This window comes from Artibeus jamaicensis, unplaced genomic scaffold (genome assembly GCF_021234435.1).
Source record: "Artibeus jamaicensis isolate MK-2021 breed Jamaican fruit bat unplaced genomic scaffold, CSHL_Jam_final contig_264, whole genome shotgun sequence".
Classification (NCBI taxonomy): domain Eukaryota; kingdom Metazoa; phylum Chordata; class Mammalia; order Chiroptera; family Phyllostomidae; genus Artibeus; species Artibeus jamaicensis.
In genome coordinates, this window is record NW_026521576.1 from 1,220,518 (window position 1) to 1,234,387 (window position 13,870).

General features: G+C 41.5%; 1 protein-coding gene and 2 pseudogenes across 9 annotated transcripts in view; all 3 read left to right on the forward strand.

The window, feature by feature from the left end:
* Nucleotides 1-1,653, forward strand: part of SECISBP2 (SECIS binding protein 2) — a 39,320-nt gene extending 37,667 nt beyond the window's left edge. For 6 of the 9 annotated variants that reach the window (XM_037164729.2, XM_037164732.2, XM_037164733.2 and 3 more), the window contains 2 exons: nt 152-401; nt 823-1,653. In XM_037164729.2, coding sequence (XP_037020624.2) covers nt 152-401; nt 823-926 — 354 coding nt within the window. In that variant the 3' untranslated portion in view covers nt 927-1,653. The remainder of the gene's footprint in view (nt 1-151; nt 402-822) is intronic. The other 3 variants (XM_037164731.2, XM_037164736.2, XM_037164730.2) reach the window with 2 other exon arrangements.
* A 4,251-nt stretch (nt 1,654-5,904) lies between these two features.
* Nucleotides 5,905-6,230, forward strand: LOC119063424 (60S ribosomal protein L37a-like; annotated as a pseudogene).
* Nucleotides 6,231-6,899: 669 nt separating this feature from the next.
* LOC119063414 (proliferating cell nuclear antigen-like) lies at nt 6,900-12,947 on the forward strand (annotated as a pseudogene).
* The last annotated feature ends 923 nt before the right edge of the window (nt 12,948-13,870 follow it).

A 13,870-nucleotide genomic window follows, 5' to 3' on the forward strand; every position in this document is an offset into this window, starting at 1 on the left:
GTTTCCATAATAGCATGGAAGGAAGGATGATTCCAAGTTTAGCTCTGGGATTACTGCTGCCACAGAAGTGCCGTAGGTGCCCTGTTCTCTTAGGGCGGCAACTTAGGCAGTTGTCAGCCTTCTCTGTGTAGGGTGCCATTGTGGTTTGCAGGAGAGCCCTGTTTTCTGTGGCCAGGGGACATCACCTGTGCACTCACTTCTGTCCAAGGACCAATTCCACAAGATGGTTGAGCTGACGATGGCTGCGCGGGAGGCATATAAGACCATGCTGGAGAATGTACATAGGGAGCTGGCAGAAGAGCCTGGGTTGCAGGCCCCAACCAGCCTACCTGTGCAGGGCACCAGCTGCTCAGCAGAAGATAGTCCCCTGGCTTCTCCCAAGACAGAAGAGCCATACTACAGTGAGTGCTGGGGAGGGTCTGAGTCTGGGCAAAGTGTCCTTCAAGTCTTTGTAGACTTTGATTAAAGAGTCCAGGTGCCTGGGAGAGCAGCACAGCCACTCTGCAATAGCCCTGGATTCGGAAGGCCCAGTCAGTCCTGTCCATTGTCTGAGAGGTGTTCTCAGACCGGTGGTCAGATGGCCTCCAGAGAGAGTGACTGCAAGGACAGCTATATCCTTGGCACAAGATCGATAAGGTCACTGAATGCTGAGGTGTGATTGATAATGCTCACAACGGAGGTTCAGGGGTGCATTGGAGATGGTGGGTTGAACTCATGCCATACCCCACCCAGGGGACTGAGCCTCTGAACAGTACACTTTCCACTAAAGACTGTGCTGACTGCTTCTGCCTATTCATAGTTGTGCTGCTTTCTCATTTACAGTTGAAGTCTGGAGAAAACATCTGGAAGCCTATAGTCAGTGTGCCCTGGAGTTAGAAGAATCTCTGGAGTCTTCAACCTCTCAGATGATGAATCTGAATTTATAAGAAGCGTTCTTTTGTGTTTGTGTATTTGGGATAAGGAGTTTTAAACAACTTTGTGTTCCTTCTTAGTTCTTCGTTGATGTAATGTATTTATAATGTGTTTAATTGGGGCAGTAGCAGCATGGAAGGCACAGGAAGCAGCCTTTGTGACATTCAGAGTGCAAGCCCCATGAATAAGCACCCAGGCATGCTGACTGAACCTTTCCTAAAAGCCCTCTGAGCACACTGTGAATCTGGAAAACACTGGAAAATGTGGTATTCTGAGTCTTCTGCTCCTGAGGAAACATCATGTCCATTGCAGAAGAGCTGAGCGAAGTTAGTTTGTGGACAGTGGGAGTAATGTGGCTGATGTCCTGGTGTCCTCTTAGTTATGGTGACTCAGCCCTGTAGGGAGCCAGCATTAGAGCGGGAGGGAGGGAGGGCCCTCCTCAGGACATGGCCTTTCAGCAGGAAGATTGGAGGGTTTGCTAAAATGAGCCTCAAAAGGAAAATCAGTTTTCTAACCTGTGGCCTTTGACATGAATTATTGCTTTTAGTCTTTATTTTTCATAGAAACAATGTATATTGAAGTTCTTAAATTTCAGTTTTGATAATCTACATATCTTTTTTTGTAAATGAATATATTCTGAATGTGGTTTCTATCTCAGAAGCCAGGAGTCAAGCAACTTACTTTCCTATTTTCCTGTAAGAGGGCTTATTTATTTTTAATAAAGAGTGATTATTTAATTTCTCTGGAGACTGGTTATCTGGTCATTTGGTTTATCCTTGGTCTTTTTCTTACCTAGTTCTTCCTTTGTCCTGAATTGTACCTCTTGGCATTTGAATGGAAGGGGATTGACCAGGGAGACGTTTACTATGCCCAGACTTCCTGGGGCTGGAAGTAGCAACTGCTAAGATCCCAGACCCTCAGAGATATGCCATCACCAGACCCTGCCTCAGTCCACATGCTTGCATGCTTATCACAGGGGAAATGGTGAGATTGGACGGAGTTTCATTGGTTTGGGCCTGTCAGGCAGACAGTGTATGGGTGTTGGCTTTGAAAACAATATTAGTTGAATTTAGTCATGCCAAATACTGTATCTCTGAGAGGTAAGCAGCCTGTCATGAGCAAATAAAAGTGGAATAACGAGACAGAAATGGTACACTGTATGGACAGAGCTAACAGTATGACCAGCGATTGTGTGTATGAAGCACCTACCTCTCCTGTCACTGTGACACTTGTTATTCCTGGTATGTGCCCTGCCTCTCCGAACGCATTCTGAAGTGTTGAAATGGGGACATAGGATCTGGTTGACTAGCTCCAAACTTTCAAGCCCTGAGTCCTGCCCATGAGTTTCTGCCTCTGGACTGCCAGGAGGAGCAGCATCAGGAACATCTTTCTTGTCTGCTCTTTATATTAAGAGGTAGCAAATCAACTATAGCAGGTTTGAAAATAGGAGATTATTTGAGAATAAAGTTTCTAAAATTAATTTATAGGGATAAAATGAAATAGCCTTTCAGCTGCACCAAGCAGCCTAGAATTGTAAAACCAATAAATCAAAAAATCATTAAGAAATAGACTTCTGGTCAAGATGGCAGAGTAGGTAACCTCTGAAATCACCTCCTCCTGACCAAAATTACAACTAAATTATAGAAGTATCACCACTGAAAACCATATGAAGACTAGCTATACAGAAGTCCTATGACAAAGGATATAAAGAAGCCACATCAAGACTGATTGTAGGGGTGGACATGTGGCCTGGGGAGGTCCCACACACAGTGTGACAATTAAGAAACAGGAGGGATATCTCTACTGCAGAAGCCCCCTCTGAGAAACAAGGGGTCCTGCCCTCACGCTAGGAGTCCCAGCCTAGAGTACCAGAGCCATGAAGAGAAGTCCCTATAACATTTGGCTGTGAAAACCATCCGGGATTCTGTCCAAGAAAAAGAGCTGCCAGCGATGAGATGCTGCCCTTAAAGGGGCCACACACAGAATCACTTGCTCACAAACTTCCTCTGAGTGAGCACCAGCACAGCGGCAGCAGCTTGAAAAGTGCCTGAGACATATGGGAAGAAACTAAATTGACATACTTTCGGACAGAGGCTGAAGGGGTAGGGATTGGGCACCACTCTCCAAAGATAAGTCCTGGCAGACACCACTGTTGAGCTCTCCCACTTAGCTGGCCCAGCTAAGGTGGGCACCAAATCTGTGCTTTCCATTAACTTGACTAATACCATTCACCCCTCACTGGTAATTTCCTGAGACCTTGTTTTATCCAATCTGCGTGCCTGGCCCAAGTGTCTTCCAGTGGCTACTCCACAAAATCAGCTCGCCTCAGCTTGTGCTGTGGACTTGCCCCCAAATCTGCAAACCTCACAGGAGTGCTCTAGTTTTGCGCTGCAGATTTTCTCAAATGTCTACAAATCCCACATAAGTGGCAGCTGCCCCTGAACCCTAGACAAGCAGTGACAGACCTCAGTGTGCACTATAGCTTCTGACAAGTGACCCCAAGCCCAGCACAAATGGTGACCAGTCTCAGCTTGCACTGTAACTCCCAACAGTTGGCCCCAAGCCTGGCATAAGCAGTGGCCAGTCTTGGCCTGTAACATATCTCCAATTAAGCACCTACAAGCCCTAGCACAAGTGGCACCTAGTCTTGGTTCTCAGCGTAGCCTCTCCCAAGTACCTCCAAGCCTGGCACAAATGGTAGCTGACTTTGGCCTCCACTGGGGCCCCTCCCAAGAGACTCTAGATGATACCAGTTCTATAACTGACACACCTGAAAGGCAGCCTCAGCTGGCATCAGAGTCTATGTCATGTGGACGGCCCCCACATAACTACAGCTGGTCCAATGTAGTTATAGCCAGCCCTCACAGCCAATCAGCTGAAGACTCAGCTCCACCCACTGATTTACCAGCAGCAACTGAGGCCCAACACAACCTACACAGAGGACAGCCCTAGAACACCAGAAAGACTGACTGCCACTGAGCCCTACAGAACACCTACATAAGGCCTTTCTGTCAAGACTGGGATATATAGCAGATCTACCTACTACATAGAAACAAACATGGAATCGCCCAAGATGAAGAGACGAAAAAACATGTCCCAAATAAGAAAACTCCAGAAAAAAAAAAAAATAAGTGAAATGGAGATAAACAATCTACCAGATAGAGTTCAAAACACTGTTTATGAGAATGCTCCTTGAACTATGGGAGAATAGATGAACTCAGAACATAAGGAGAAAACAGGTAAAATGAGATAGAAAACATAGGAACTAATCAGAATTGAAGATACAGTAACTGAAATGAATACACTAGTGGAAACGAACAACAGATTAGATGAAGCAGAGAACTGAATCAGTGGTATGGAAGACAGAGTAATAGAAAAATCTCTAATTGGAACATCAAAAAGAAAAAAATTTTTAAATGAGGGTAGTTTTTAGGGAACTCTGGTACAATGTCAGGTGTACCAACATTCACATAATGGGAGTCCCAGAAGGAGAAGAGGGTAGGGAGAGGGATTGAAAATCTGTTTGAAGAGCTATAACAACTGTGTGGTTAAGGATGTGGAAGCAGGAGCACATTTCTTTACTTTCTGACATTAGAGGATACTCCATGTATCTCATGTATTTCCTGTCCCAGTCCTAGAGTCAGCCATTTTTCCAAGGAATCTTTGTTTCACTTATTGAAGAATGGTATTAGAAACTAAGATCTACTCAAGGAGGCATAGATAAATACGGTTTGTCTCCATGCACAACTGCAGCAAAAATTACAACTAGGTTACAAAACAACCCCAAATCATCAGAAAATCAAGCTGTATGGAAGTCTGATAACCAAGGAATTAAAGCCACCTTCATCCAGATGGGTAGGAGGGGTGGAGACACAGAGACACGTGGAGAGGCGAGGAGATACAAAGAGGCACAGAGAAGCATGGAGACGAGAGGTACGGAGACGAGGAACGGGATCCCACACCTACGTGTAGTAGATAAAAATCGGGAGGGAAACCTCAGAAGTAAGGGATCCCACCCTCACACCAGACCACCCATTCCAGGGCTCCAGTGCAAGGAAAATAAGTCTCCATCATTTCTGGCTGTAAAAACCAGTGGGGGTTAGGGTGGCAAAAGAAATGGAGGAATTCTCAAGGAGTTTTTTCTTAAAGGGCCCACAATAGACTGAACTTATGCAGATTCATTCCCTCTGGGCTTCAGCACCAGGGCAACAGCCAAAAGAGTACCAGTGGCACACAGGGAGAAATTGAAATGAGTGGCATCAGGGTGAGTATTGGGACACAGCCTCCTCCAAGATAAAACTCCAGATGTCAGGCAGTGGCATTGTTTCCTCCTGAGCCCTTCCCCACATAGAGCCACAGAGCCACAGAGCAGTGGCACGGTTGGTTGTGCCTTGGTGATTACATAAGGCTCCACCCCATCCAACTTATTAGTGTACTTTTCTATAATAGGCCACATTTCTAACACAGGGAGTCATTAGGTACAGTCATAGCAACTCTACCTAATACACAGAAACAGAGGAAGGCTGCCAAAATGAGACAAAGAAATATGGCCCAAATGAAAGAACAGAGCAAAACTCCAGAAAAAGAACTAAACGAAATGGAGATGATCAATCTGTCAGATGCAGAATTCAAAGCACTGGTTATTAGGATGCTCAAGGAACTCACTGGGTACTTCAACAGCATAAAAAAGACCCAGGCAGAAATGAAGTTTACACTAAGTGAAATAAAAGTATGCAGGCAACCAACAAAGGAAGAGATGAAGCTGAGAATTAAATCAATGATTTGGAATGTAAAGAAGAATCAGAACAACAGGAATAAAAAAAAATCCAAAAAAACAAGGATAGGCTAAGGAGCTCCTGGAACAACTTAAAACATACTGGCATCCAAATCATAGGGGTATCAGAAGGAGAAGAGAAAGAGCAAGAAATTGAAAACTTATTTGAAAAAAATAAAGACAACCTCCTCTTGGGGTCCAGCCTCCTTTGCGGCAAAATGGCTAAATGCACCAAGAAAGTCTGAATCACTGGTAAATACAGCAGCTGTTAATGGCGCCTCCCAGGAAAATGGTGAAGAAAATTGAGATCAGCCAGCGCACCAGGTATACCTTGCTCCTTCTGTGGCAAAACCAAGATGAAGAGGTGAGTGGTGGGGATCTGGCACTGTGGCTCCTGCAAGAAAATGGTTGCTGGTGGTGCCTGGACCTACAACACCACTTCTGCTGTCACAGTAAAGTCTGCCATCAGAAGACTGAAGGAATTGAAAGACCAGTAAAAGCTCCACAATTTGAAACATTGCCAGCCAATAATAAATGGGTTAATTTATGTAAAAAAAAAAAATAAAGAACACATCCCTAATTTGGTGAAAGATGCACACATACACATCCAGGAAGCACAGAGCATCCCAAACAAGATGGGCCCAAAGAGGACCACCCCAAGACACATCATAATTAAAATGACAGAGGTTAAAGATTAAGAGAGAATCTTAAAAGCAGCAAGAGAAAAGCAGATAGTTACATATAAAGGAGTTTTCATAAGACTGTCAGCTTATTTTTTTTTTAAAAAGATACTTTGCAGGCTAGAAAAGACTGGCAAGAATTATTCAAAGTGATGAAAAGCAAGGACCTGCAACCTAGATTGCTCTACCCAGCAAAGCTATTATTTAGAATCAAAGGGCAGATAAAGTGCTTCCTGGACAAGGTAAATCTAAAGGAGTTCATCATCACTAATCCATTATTATATAAAATGTTCAAAGGGACTTAAGAAAATCAAAACTACACACATTAAAATAATTCACAACTATCAACAACTGAATCTAAAAAACTAAGCAAATAATCATAAATATGGAGATCATTTGGAGGATTATCATTGGGGGGGGGAATCCTGGAGGAAAAGGTGCAGGGATTAAGAAGTTTGAATAGGTAGGTACAAAATATACAGGGGGATGTTAAGAACAGTATAGGAAATGGAGAAGCCACAGTACTTATCTGCATGAACCATGGATATGAATTAAGGGGGGGGGCGGTTGCTGGAGGGAAGTTGGAGTACCAGGTAGAGGGGGGCAAAGGGAGAAAATTGGGACAACTGTATAGTATAACCAGTAATATATTTTTAAAAAATTAAAAAATTTATTTGAAGAAATAATGACTGAAAACTTATCTAACTTGGCAAAGTAAATGGACATAGAAATGGAGGAAGTGTGCAGTCCCAAACATGAAGAACCTAAGAGGCCCACAATGAGACACATCATGATTAAAATGCCCAAAGTTAAAGATAGAATTTTTAAAGTAGAAAAAGAAAAGCAGCTAGTTACGGACAAGAGCACTCCACAAGACTATCAGCTGATTTTCCAACAGACACCGAAAGCCAGAAGGGAATGGCATGAAATATTCCAAGTAATGAAAGGGAAAACTTGAAGATTGCTCTACCCAGTAAGGCTGTCATTTAAAATCAGAGGAGAGGCCAAGAGTTTCCTAGGCAAGAAAAATACTAAAGGAGTTTATCACCACTAAACCAGAAATGTTAAAGGAACTTTAAGTAGAAAAGTAATGTGAAAAATATGAATAAAATATAGGAAGGAAAAGTTCTTACAAAGACAAACAGTAAAAAACAGTAGATTAACCAATTATTAATCTAGTAAAAAGGTTAAAGACAAAAGTAGGAAGATTGCATGCTTACAATAGATTAAGGGGTAAGAAGAATAATGACAAAAACAAATGTAGATTGATTAGTAAAAACTAGTGATTTTAGAATGTATTCAATTTCAAGGGAAAATCTACATTGGTAGACTGCTATAAATATAACTTGGCATATATTCAGTACATGGTAACCAGAAACCAAAAGTCTCTGAGATATATAAGAAATAAAAAGAAAGGAATCTAAACAAAACACTGTAGAAAGTCATCAACATACAGGAGAATACTGCCCAAACAAAAATGTAAAACAATCAGAAAACAATGAAATGGTAATAATTATTTACCTATTAATAATTACTTGAAGTGTAAATGGATTAAATGTTCCAATCAAAATACATAGGGTGGCAGCCCTGGCTGGTGTAGCTCAGTGGATTGAGCCTGGGCTCTGAACCAAAGGGTTACAGTTTGATTCCCAGTCAGGGCACATGCCTGGGTTGCAGGCCAGGTCCCCAATGGGGCCTATGTGAGAGGCAACCACACATTGATGTTTCTCTCCCTTCCCTTCTCCTTCCCTTCCCCTCCCCTTCCCTCCCCTCCCCTCCCCTCCCCTCCCCTTCCCTCTAAAAATAAAAAAGAAATAAAATATTTAAAAAATACATAGGGTGGCTGAATGGATTGACAACAACAACAACAAAAGACCTGTATATATTTTGCCTAAAAGAGACCCACTTCAGATAGAAAAACACACAGACTGAATATAAGGGATAGAAAAATATTTTGTGCAAATGGAAATAAAAAGCTACAGTACCAATATATCAGACGAAGTAGACTTTAAAACAGGCTATAGTAATCAAAACAGCAAGGTACTGGCATAAAAACAGACAGGTGGATCATTGAAGCAGAATAGAGATCCGAGAAATAAACCCATACCTATAGGCCAATTAATCTATGACAAAGGCAAGAATATAAAATAAAGATAGTGTCTTCAAAAATGATGCTGAGGAAACTAGACAGATACATGCAAAAATTGTAATTAGACCACTTTCTTATACTACATTAAAAAAAATAAACTCGCCCTGGCTGGTATAGCTCAGTGGATTGAGCGCGGGCCTGCGAACCAGACAATCGCGGTTCGATTCCCAGTCAGGGCACATACCCGGGTTGCAGGCCGGTTCCCTGCAGGCCAGTTCCCAGCAGCGGATGCATGAAAGGCAACCATACATTGATGTTTCTCTCCCTCTCTCCTTCCTTCCCCTCTAAAAATAAATAAATAAAATCTTTAAAAAAAATAAAAAAATAAACTCAATGGATTAGAGACTTAAGTGTAAGGACTGAAACCATGAACTCCTAGAAGAAAACATAGGTGATAAACTGACATTTGTCTTAATATCTGTTTTGGATACTTCTCAGGCAAAGACAACAAAAACAAAAGTAAACAAATAGGACATCAAACTTAAAAGCTTTTGCACAGCAAAGGAAACCAACAAAACAAAAAGGCAACCTACTTAATGGGAGGAAATATATACAAATAATATATCTGATAAAGTATTAATATCCAAACTATAAAAGAACTCATACAGCTCAACATCATAAAAATAGTCTGATTTAAAAATGGGCAGAAGACCTGAATAGACATTCCTCCAAATACATACAGATGTCCATCTGTATGTATACGACATACAGATGGCCAATAGACATGTGAAATAATGTTCAACAGCACTAATTATCAGGGAAATGCAAATCAAAACCCAGTCAGATATCACCTCACACCTGTCAGAATGGCTATCATCAATAAATGATTAAACAGCAAGTGTTGGTGAGGATGTGAAGAAAATGAACCCCTTGGGATGTGGGATTGTAAATTGGTACAGGCACTATGGAAAACAGTATGGAGTGTCCTAAAAAAATTAAAAACAGAACTATGCTATGACCCAGCGATTCTACTTCTGGGTATTGAAAGAAAAAAAACACACTAAGAAAAGCTGCCCTGGCTGGTGTGGCTCAGTGGATTTAGTGCCAGCTAAATTGGTTGCTGGTAAATTAGTGCCAGAGTAAATTTGTTGCTGCTTTGAGTCCTAGTCAGGGCACATGTCTAGGTTTCAGGCTGGGTCCCCAGTAGGGGCATGCGAGAGGCAACCACACATTGATGTTTCTCGTCCTCTCTCCCCCTCCCTTCCTCTCTCTCTAAAAGTAAAATAAATAAAATCTTTAATAAAAAAAAAAAGTTGTATGTACCCTTATGTTCAATTCAGCATTATTTACAATAGCCAAGGCGTGGTGGGAGCAACCTAAGTGTTCATTCTTTTTTTTTTTTGTCTTAGTTTCTCTTTTTAAAAATATATTGTATTGATTATGCCATTACAGTTGTCCCATTTCCCTCCCTTCATTCTTCTTCACCCTGCACAACCCCTCCCCCACATTCCCCACCTTTAGTTCATATCCATGTGTCACAAGTTCTTTAGCTTCTACATTTCCCATACCATTCTTGCCCTACCCCTGTCTATTTTCTACCTACCATCTATGCTACTTATTTTCTGTACCTTTTCCCCCTCTCTCTTCCTCCCACTCCCCTATTGCTAACCCTCCATGTGATCTCAATTTCTATGGTTCTGCTCCTGATCTAGCTGTCCTCTTAGTTTGCTTTTGTTTTAGGTGTGGTTGTTAATAACTGTGAGTTTGCTGTCCTTTCACTGTTCATATTTTTTATCTTTTTTTCTGTGATAAGTCCCTTTAACATTTCATAAAATAAGGGCTTAGTGATGATAAACTCCTTGAATTTGACCTTATCTGGGAAGCACTTTATCTGCCCTTCCATTCTAAATGAAAGCTTTGCTGGATAGAGCAATCTCGGATGTAGGTCCTTGCCTTTCATCACTTGGAAAATTCTTTCCAGCCCCTTCTTGCATGTAAGGTTTCTTTTGAGAAATCAGCTGAGAAATCATTCTGATGGGAACTCCTTTATAGGTGACTGTCCCCTTATCTCTTACTGCTTTCAGAATTCTCTCCTTCATTTTAATCTTGGCTAATGTAATTATGATGTGCCTTGGTGTGTTCCTTCTTGGGTCGAACTTCTTTGGGACTCTGAGCTTCCTGGATTTCCTGGAAGTCTATTTCTTTTGCCAGATTGGGGAAGTTCTCATTTATTATTTGTTCAGATAAGTTTTCCACTTGTTGCTCTTCCTCTTCCCCTTCTGTTACCCCTGTAATTCAGATGTTGAAACGTTTAAAGGTGTCCTGGAGGTTCCTAAGCCTCTCTTCATTTTTTTGAATTCTTGTTTCTTCATTCTTTTTTATTTGTTTTTTTCTTTCTTCCTTCTGGTCCACTCCATTGATTTGAGTCCTAGTTTTCTTTCCATCACTGTTGGTTCCCTGTGCATTTTGCTTTATTTCACTTAGTGTAGCCTTCATTTTTTCATCTAATTTGCTACTAAAATCAACCAGTTCTGTGAGCATCCTGATCACCAGTGTTTTGAACTGTGCATGTTGCTTAGAAATATTGGCTCTGGGGCTTTGAGCTGTTCTTCTGCTTGAGCCATACTGTTTTGCTCTGTTCATACCTGTTCACTACGAGGGGCAGAGCCTAGGTGTTTACCAGAGCAGGGCAACCTAAGTTGCTGGGTTGTGATGCTGTATGTGGGGTTGGAGTCAGAGAGGGAGCGATGGTGCTTGTTCCTCTTCCTCTCTGATTTCATTCCCCTCTGCCACTTCTTACAAGAAAATTGGGCCCTTCTGGTGCTGGTTCCTGGGTGTGTGGGCTCGTGTACATTCTAGGACCCTGTGGATCTCCCCAGTGAATTCTCTTGTGAGGCTGGGAGCCTCTCCCAAGCACCTCAACCCCTGAAAGTTTTTTGAATCAGTGCTTTTAGGCCTTATTTACCATCGCTGGGGCACTGGGTTGTGCAGTGTGTCTCACTGACTGTTTTTAAACCTGCCTTGTTTATCTTCATGTAAATGCGTGTCCCTGGTCAGCCAGCCACCTTGTGAGCCTTACTGGGTTTTTGTCCCTGCGCCTTCCCGGGGCTGCTAACCACCACTTTTTTTTTGCTGGGACTCCTCTCCACAGGCTGCTGACTCTACCCTTCTTACCAGTCTGGATGAATGGTTTGTTGTTGTTGGACTTCAGTACAGTTCAATTTTCTAGCTGTTTTGGTTGTGTTTTTGTTTCTAAATCTTTGTTGTCCTTAAATTTGGTTGTGCAAAGAGGTAAAGTGTTTCCATCTATGCCTCCATCTGGGCCGGAAGTCTAAGTGTTCATTGATAAGACAAACTGATAAAGATGATGTGGTACTATAGACAATGGAATATTACTCAGCCATAAAAAAGAATGAAATAGGAGATCAGCCTTGATCTCAGGCTCTCACTGCTGTGTGAGCCTTCTAACTCGTCCTGTGAAGCCTATGCCAGCTACACTCTTTTTCCTTCCCTTCATCCCCAGCTGCATCGTTGCAACTCAGCCACCATATTCAAAATGTGCCTGGTCCAGGGTTCCACCACAAAAAAGATACTGGAGGCACTTAAGGACCTCATCAATGAAGCCTGCTGGGACATCAGCCTGAGTGATGTGAATTTGTCCCACTCCTCTTTAGTGTAGCTCTGTTCTCTGGAGGCTTCAACACATAATGCTGAGACTGCAAAGTGGCTATGGGTGTGAACCTCACCAGCATGTCCAAAATACTAACATGTTGGCAACAAAGACATCATTACCCTAGGGCTGAAGACAATGTGGACACCTCAGCACTAGTATTTAAAGCTTCAAATCAAGAAAACTTTTCGGACCATGAAATGAAGTGAATGGATTTAGATGTTAAACAACTTGGAATTCCAGGACAAGAGTATAACTGTATAGTAAATATGCCTTCTGATGAATTTGTACACCTGTACTGAGATCTCAGTCATATCAGAGATATGACTGTTAATTTCCATGTCCAAAAGACAGAGTGAAATTTTCTGCAAGTGGGGAACTTGGAAATATTAAGTAATGTTGAAAAAGAAGAGGAAGCTGTTACCATAGAGATGAATGAGCCAGTTCAGCTAATTTTGCACTGAGATATCCGACCTTCTGTACAAAAGTTACTCTACTCTCTCCCACAGTAATGCTCAGTATGTCTGCAGATGTAACCATTGTTGTAGAGTATAAAATTGTTCATATGAGGCATTTAAAGTACCATCTACCTCCCAAGATCAAGGATGAAAAACTTAGACATTTTTAAAATCCAAGAAAACAAAATTAAGCTCCTTGAGAATTGCTTCTGAAATTCCAACATGTCCTTAAAAGTCTCTTCTGTCACCAAATTTATACACTGAGTAACTATGTAGATAATGTTTTTCGTCAGTAACCTCTTCCCTGCCCCCCCATTCCCTACAATTTAAAGGATAGAGTCTCAAGTCAAATTTGGTCCTATTAACCTAGAACCACTTCTACCTTAACTAGAAATACCCTTTAGGATTTTTAAATAAACGGTTTTGACTGTCAATGCAGTTCTAAGAATTATGTTTTCAACTTAAAAATTATTTGAATTTCAAAGATCACAGGACACAACCCCTTTATTTAAACCATGACTGTTGCAAGTAACCTGGAGAATTCACAGCAAATGCTACCTTTTAGTGTAAATGTGCTTTATTTTTTCAATCTAGAGCAGCCAGATATAAATACATTAGATATAGCCATTAAAAGTACTCCAAATACAGTAGGTAACCAGATACTTGGGGGGATTCATTTGCCAAACTTATTTTTTAATTATTCTAATTTGAGCTCAAGAAATGAAGAGGGGAAAATAGAACTGCTTCTAGATATTTTCATTATTTTAGCAGAAAGTAACATTTCTGTTAGCAGAAACTAACACTTTTTCAGAAACACAATGTACTCAAAGTTGTGTGGACTTTGTAAAACTAGCATTGTGACAGGACAGTGTTTCTCTAGCCCAGGGAACATTTTATAAGAATCTTAGAAGTTTTACTAGATCTGTGATAGGGCTCAAGGAGTATGTTGGTACAACACACACACACACACACACACACACACACACACACACACACACACACACATATTTTTTTCTCCAGTATAAATAGCCTTATTTGGGACTCCCTTAAAGGATGAAAAGGGCTTATATCCCATGGATATGGGATTCAACCAAGAGAGTAAAAAGGCCCAGCAGCTGTAAAATAGGGTTGTTTAAATGTCCCCAGTAATTGTGCTACAAGGTCACAAATTGGTATCCTACATACTGAGAACTGCGTTATTACAGTCCTTTTTCCTGTTGTATCTTGTGTTTGGTGGATTAGATGGCTGGTTTCTTTGTTGTTCCTCGACCAAGTTGTAGTTATTGG